Here is a 7,315-nt window from a genome sequence, read left to right as displayed (position 1 = left end):
ATAATTTTTTTTACCCATGTCTGATAAAATGTAAATACCAAATTTAAGTGTTTCCACACCAAAGATTTGTAATAAATTGTTAAACCTATCGCTCAGTTTTCAAAGTTTAAATGTAGAACATTTTAGGGAAACTTGCTGATTATCCTCCTGACGTAAAACCCGATGCCGGAGCAACCAACTGACCATGTTCGATTCTAGTCTAAGTCGAGTCAAATTTATTTATAATTCACATTTAAAAACAGCAGCTGTTACCAAAGTGCTTAACAATGAAAGTCAACGGCAGTAATTTAAAGGGAAAAAAAATAATTAAAAGCATCAAAAGTAAAACATAAAAACATTGAAATACTAAATCAAGTCACGCTGTGTTAAACGTCAGTGATAACGGGTGTGTTTTTAGGAGACATTTAAAAACAGGAAGTGAAGTGGCCTGTCTAATATTGGGAGGCAGATTGTTCCAAAGTTTCGGGGCCACGACTGAAAAAGCCCGATCCCCCTCTGAGCTTCAACCTGGTTTTTGGAACAACCAAAAGCAGCAGCTCAGATGATCTCAGCGCCCGAGAAGGAATGGTTGACATGGCTCAGAGAGATAAGAGTGTGCAAGGCCGTTTAGGCACGTAAAGATCAGCAGGAGAATTTTAAAATCAATTCTGACACGCACAGGGAGCCAACGAAGGGAGGACAAAACTGGTGAAATATGCTCAAACCTACGAGTTCCTGTTAAGAGCCGAGCTGGAGACGTGAAAGGGAGACCGGACTGACCCCATCATAGAGTGCATTACAGTAATCAAGTCGAGTTGTGATGAATGCGTGGTTTAGTCTTGTCCTACAGTCCTAAATCAGAAGAAGTTGAGATGGTAATCAAATGTGACCTGTTCCTTCAAATCAGAGATAGAGTAATACACACGGTTTCAGATTCTTGGCTCTTTCAGCTACATTTTGTTACCTGGATCATCCGGATATAGTAAGTGATTCCAGTGTGAGGATTTTTTTTTTTTTACGTCATTTATAAGAGGAAACCTCAAACCAAATTCAGGATTTCACAGCTGGGATTAAAATTACCGTATTTTTCGACCTATAAATCAGTTATTTTGCATAATTATCATGCCAAGTGACTTTTTTTATGTTTTTTTCCCATATTTATAAACCAATTTTTGGCTGAGATGTGACCGTTTTCATTCATTCTGACTTTGAAAATATTGAACACTACCATTTTCAGCTGCTAGATGGCACTCGAGTAGTATGGCATGCCGTTGTGTCATGTAATAGGTAAAATGGTAAATGGACTGTACTTGTATAGCACCTTTCTATCTGATCAAGACACTCAAAGCTCTTTACACTACAATCTGTGCCTCATTTACCCATTCATACAGCTCTATACTAGATCTCTACAAAGCTAATTGAACAAATCATCCTAAAGAGACTAATCAGAGCTTTATCACATTCAAACACTGATGGGACACACATGGGAGGCGATGAGGGGTTCAGTGTCTTGCCCAGGGACACTTCGGCATGTGATTGCTGGTGGATTCTAACCCCCAACTCCTGCATTGGAGGACGACTGCTCTAACCACTCAGCCACAGCCGCCCAGGTAAAAATGGCTATTAATGACACAATCGGCTTGCCATAGTCTGCCACCTTCGTCCAGCTCGCCTGGAGCAACCGTCAAATCAGCTTAATTTTGCTGCGCTGACAAAATGCGGCTCATTTGACCATTAAAGTTCATTTATTAAGTAAAAGTTCAACTGAGACACCTTTACTATAAAGTCGAGCAAACAAATAGTTGTTTTTAAGTGTTAATCTGTGTACGCTCCTGCGGCCGCCATTTGGCAGCCCATCAATTTTTAGCACAACACCGGCTCACATTTCTGGGTCGTCGGCTGTGACGGTGACGCAAACATACTTTAGGATTATATTTAGGAAATTTCCTTCAAGGGAACCAAATATAAGATATTCATTCATCATATTTTGACATAAACTAATTATTGCAGGTGTCTATATCTCACCAAACCACCAGTTCCTCAGTTGGGTGTGACGGGTCACTAATATGAAAACAGATGCTGTGGTTCTTTAATCCATTTGGAGTACTTTTCATTATTGATAGTTTCAGCTGGATATCTTTAATGTTTGGTTTTTGTCTGTTTTTTCAAGTTTGTATTCAAACTTTTCTGTGATATAAGTTGGGAGTCGGTCTTTTGTGCCATTTTCCTTCACGTGCAACTCAAATTTTGCATCAAATGTAGATTTTCATTCACATTTGTGAATGTTACTCCGTCGTAGAACTGGACAAAGTAATTGCTTGTCCTCATCATTTTATCAGCTGTTGATGAACGGTGGTTCTCTGAGGGACGCAAAGATCGAAGCTCAGCGTTTCTCAGTTTGGTTAAACATATTTTTGCCCTGTGGTGTGGGAGAAACACGTGCAAAAGTTGTATAAAATGTGAACAAAAACAGAATGCTGATCTCAAAAACTCTTAATTCAGAACGAAACATTAAATGAAATCAAATTGACTGATCATGTAATTGTGTTTCCTGCTGTCTCGCGTGTTTAAGTCAAAATAAAAGTAGAAATTACTGCATTTTTATTTGTTTTTTTCCATTTCCATCTCATTTTTTTCCATTTAGGATTGTTCTTTATGATGATATTAAGCGTTAAACTTATAAATTTGATCTGATGGGACGTGATGCGGTTTTATAACCGAGACCTACAACGGTTTGTGTCTGTGTGTGTTTAGCTCCAGCAGCAGCAGCAGCATCTCCCGAGACAGATGGGCCAAGGCCAGAGGAATCCGTATCCCCAGGTCAATCAGTACCAAGGTGAGACGCACAAACGCATTTCTTCGGCACGAATCAACTTTTCCTTGAACGAGCCGAGATGAATGCATTCGGATGTATGGCTTTAATGAAGTGGAGTGCCGAGCTGTAAACACTTGACGTTAGAGCTCATCCTGAGTCCAGTTGTGGATGAAAACAGGAGCCGAACCTCGTCCATATCGTTCACATCTGTTGGCGCTCAGAGATACTCTTCATCCTCTTTCTTCCCTCTTCTGCCTTGTTCATGGGAAAAATCATATATATATATATATATATATATATATGTTTCCTGCTCTGCCTGTTACCACGGCAACGTGTCTGTCCTGGATCCCCCAGAGTTCCGGTGGAGTCGGAGAGATGAATGAGAGGAGGGAAGTGGGGTGGGACTGGCAACGAGAGGAAGATGTTCTGGTAGGTAGAGGGTGAGGATGGGAAAGAAAAAGAAAGAGTGCGTGAGAGGATCGTGGCGAGATGAAGGGAGGAAGGAGGGGAGTCGAGTCAAAAGCCGTTTATAGCCATCGGAGTCTGTCTGCAAGCGTTTCAGAGAACGTGGAGAGGAAGAGAAGGATTATGGAGGAAACTGTTGGAGAAATACAGACGGTGTAAAAAGTGATGAGCTCTTTGATACTGGCACCTTGATTTTTACTGGCTACATCCTTCCTCAGATTAGAACCAGTAGATGACATGTTGCACTGAATCAGCCTCTAGAGTAGAAGTTTGGTCTGTTTGCTTCTTCGGAGCATTCAGGTGTGCGTTAACACAATCTTAAGGAGGGAAGACACCAGCTATGATCTTAAAAAACCAGCTGTTGCTGCTGCCCATTAGTCTGGAAAGGCTAATGGACATTTCGAAACGTTCGGAGTCCATCGTTTTACTGCGAGAAAGATTTTTCACAAGTAGGAAACATTCCGGGCAGCTGCCAGTCGTCCCAGCAGTGGGTGTCCTGGCAAATTCACGCAGAAAGAATTTGCACAACAAATTATGAACTACATCTCAGACTCTGGGTCATGATGGGACAACTGGAAAAAGACTGAACAAGTATGGCTTTTTTTTCCCCCCCCAGATTCTAAAAACAACGTGGCAGCACAACTTGGGTTTGTAAAGTTTTATCTGAAGGACATGCGAGACTTGTGGAGCAAAACCAGACCAGAGTAGATAACACGAGATATCAGTTCAAGCACCTCATACTAGCTACCTAGCATGGTGGTGGAGGGTTTATGGTTTGGGCACAAGTTGACTATGAACTCCTCCGTAGACCAAAGAGTTCTGGAGTTGTGCAAGGCCATCTGTCTGACAGCTGAAACTTGGACCAAGAAGAACCGAATGGCTGAAAAAAAGACAAGAATTGGGGTATTGGCAGTGGTCCTGTCCAAGTCTAGAACCTCAAACTGGTTGAAATACTGTGGTGGGACTTAAAGAGAGCTGAGCAGAAGCCAGAGTCCTTCCATTGCTGAGGTGTTGGATCAGGGTATGGTCCTACGTCTGTTTGGATACCTAAAACCTTACAATTTAAAGAGAATATACGTTCTTTTTCACGCAACGCAGCGTATTTGTTTTTCAGATGACAGTACAATCAATATGCAACGTCTGAATGTGTTTCGTGGTTTATATTACCTCCAACTCCGCTCACTTTTACGCCTGGAGTGCATGATCCACTTTGTTCTCACTCTGTTACATTTCCAGTTAGATATGAGGTGGGGGATTAGTGAAATGGTGTCTGAAGTGGGTTTATTAGAGGATTTAGAGACACTTCTTGCAAATCTCCCCAGCTCTTCTTCCACTTTGCAAATAGTAGGACGAAGAAAGAAAATAAGCCGGTGCTTGAGTTTGTTAAACGCTGTAGTGAACCGTGTTTTGTCTTGAAACGTAATTTATTTTTCCCCTCAGCGTTGATTTGTTAGATCTCCACCCAGAATAATCAACGTCTTGTTTTAACATCTTTTCGTTTCCATTCCTAGGTCCTCCCCAGGATCTGGCATCCAGGAGTCAGTCTCTTCAAAGCATTCGGACCTCACGGCTCCTACAGCAGCAGCACACCCAGCAGCAGATGGTCCAGATCAATTCTGTTCAGAGCCAAGGAGGCCCTGTGGGGCCCCAGACCGACATGGGACTACCTTATGGCGCCCAGGGGTCCAACCAGGGTCCCCTGTATGGACTCAACTCCATGAGCCAAATGATCCACCAGCAGCAGCACCAGAACCAAAGCGTCCAAGCCCCCATGGGTCTTCCACCGCAGCACAACCCCGCTGGAGGTCCGCCCCGGCAGGCAGGTTCAGGTCCTGGCCTGGGAGGTATGCCTGGGGGCCCTGGGAGTAGTGGAGCTGGGGGTTACGGAGGACAGAGCATGTTGATGAACTCCATGGCCCAGCAGCCCCTCAAAGGCCCTCCCACTGCCAAAGCCCAAACTCAGAGACTGCAAAGCATGCTGGGAGCTGGAGGAGGCGGTGGGGTTATGGCGGCTGGCGGCTGGCCGCAGCAACAAGGACAAAGTCTGCAGGCCATGGGAGGAGGAGTGGGAAGGACTACAGGAGGAGGGGGGGGAGACATGGTGGGGTTCAGTTCCTCCCAGGGTTATGGGATGCAGCCGGGACAACCTCCACGCATGGCCAAGCAACACTTTCCAGGACCCGGACAGGCGAGTCAGGGCATGGACCCCAGGGTGGGTAACCCAGCTGCGGTTATGGGCAACCCCATGATAGGCCCTCACATGGGGGGTCAGTCCAGGACCAACCAGCCCCGACCCATGGTCATGAACCAGGGGATGAACCAGGGGATGATGGGTCAGGGGATGTCTGGGATGGGGGGGTTTGGGCCGGGCCCTGGAGGCCCAGGAATAGGAGCAGGAGGAGGTGGTGGACCCTACGGACCAGCGGGAGTTGGAGTTGGAGTTGGAGGTCAGCCACAGGGCTACCAAAGGACAGCCAATCAGGACTTGACGTCTTATGGATATGGGGGCGGGCCCTCAGGTGGGGGAGCCTTTGGGTTGGGCGACGGCTCGGGGGCGGAGCTGGACTCAAGCGATGGTTGGATGGACGAACTTTTCCAGAACCAATAGCCAATGGGGAAAGTTTTTTTTAATTTCCTGACAGAACTGAACCTCACAGTCGGACAAAACCTGAAAAAAAAAAAAATCAAACGAAAAGGATCAGAAGATAAAAACTGGCATGTTTTGTTTTGTAAAACATGAGAAAGGTTAAAAATGGGTTCCTGTGTTCTTATGTTTTCTGTGTTTGTTTCTCTGTTTGTGTGTGTTTGATTTGAAAAGAGCTCTCATTCGTCCTGTGCATATTAACAAAATACGATATAGGGATTACGAGGTGCGCTTCGTTAGCTTCACTGTTTCCACCATGAAACAGGTTTGCTTCATCCTGCAGTGTTAGAAAGTGAACTCCATTTGCATCGAGTTGATTCAAAACCACGAACTGGTGAAGGAAAAGGAAATCTGGTTCTCAAGACGTCAAATTTGTCTCTTTGCTTCAGATCTTTTAAAATCCTACTCAGTGCTCCCATTTTGTTTTATCTTTGAACCCTCCATTTACCAGTACACCCCCCGTTTCAATAAGTAGTGACATTGTGTAAAATGTAGCTAAAAACAGAATGCAATGACTTCCAAATCTCCGAAATCAATATTTTATCCACAATTTCACAACAAATCAAATGTTTAAATGAATAAATTGTAGCCTTTTTAGGAAAAATGAGGTAATTTTGAATTTGATGGCAGCGACACATCTCAGAAACGTTCCAGTTTCCTAAGAGTCCCGTCTTTATTCCATCTGTAAATGTCTAGAACTGAGGAAACCAGCTGCGAGTCTTTAAAGGAGAATATTGTCCCATTCTTGTCTGATGGAGAATTTTAGCTGTTCAGCAGTTCTGGATCTTAGCTGGACTTTTTGTTTCATGATGTGCCAAAGGTTTGAGGGGTCTGGACAGCAGTCAGGTGTAGCGGTGTCCTGCTGAAATAGCCGAGGCCTTCCTTGAAAGCACGTCTGGATGGGAGCAAGACTTGTATGTACATTTTTGCATTGTTGGCACTAATGCATCCCCATACCATCAGAGAGGCATGCTTTTGAGCTGTTCACCCTTTTTACTATACTATATTTTCCCCAAAATTGGTACTTTTTTTTTAGTTTAAACATTTGGTATGTTTACAATGTTTCACCGTGAATAAAAAATACGTTCATAAGTTTTAGAAATTATTGCATTCTGTTAATCCGTTTATCCATTGTGCCAACTATTTCAAATTTAGGTTGTTTTAAGTAAATCTGCCTCTCACACGCCCCACCTTATCTCTACTCCTAAGCCAGTTTTCCATTGTTTAGTCCGCCACGACTTGCTTCGACGGTCTCTGTGGTTCTTGATATACTTCGAGTCCCGACTCGATGTGGGCGGAACCGTCTTTAAATGCGGCTGCCTGAAAGTTCTGCGGCGTTATTTTCCATCCACAGTGAATACAACACAGCAGTGGGCAAATTAGTGACAAAGACACAAAGCACTCACCGCCTT

General features: G+C 44.0%; 1 protein-coding gene across 1 annotated transcript in view; it reads left to right on the top strand.

Moving 5' to 3' along the window:
- maml3 (mastermind-like transcriptional coactivator 3) overlaps positions 1-6,009 on the top strand; it is a 155,531-nt gene extending 149,522 nt beyond the window's left edge. The window contains exons 5-6 of the mRNA XM_037689599.1: positions 2,734-2,815; positions 4,771-6,009. Of these exons, the coding sequence (XP_037545527.1) occupies positions 2,734-2,815; positions 4,771-5,867 (1,179 nt within the window). The 3' untranslated portion in view covers positions 5,868-6,009. The remainder of the gene's footprint in view (positions 1-2,733; positions 2,816-4,770) is intronic.
- The last annotated feature ends 1,306 nt before the right edge of the window (positions 6,010-7,315 follow it).

The sequence above is a fragment of the Nematolebias whitei genome, chromosome 16 (genome assembly GCF_014905685.2).
Source record: "Nematolebias whitei isolate Nwh7 chromosome 16, NemWhi1, whole genome shotgun sequence".
Lineage (NCBI taxonomy): Eukaryota > Metazoa > Chordata > Actinopteri > Cyprinodontiformes > Rivulidae > Nematolebias > Nematolebias whitei.
Note: the sequence above shows the minus strand (reverse complement) of the source record. Positions and strands in the feature narration are given on the sequence as shown.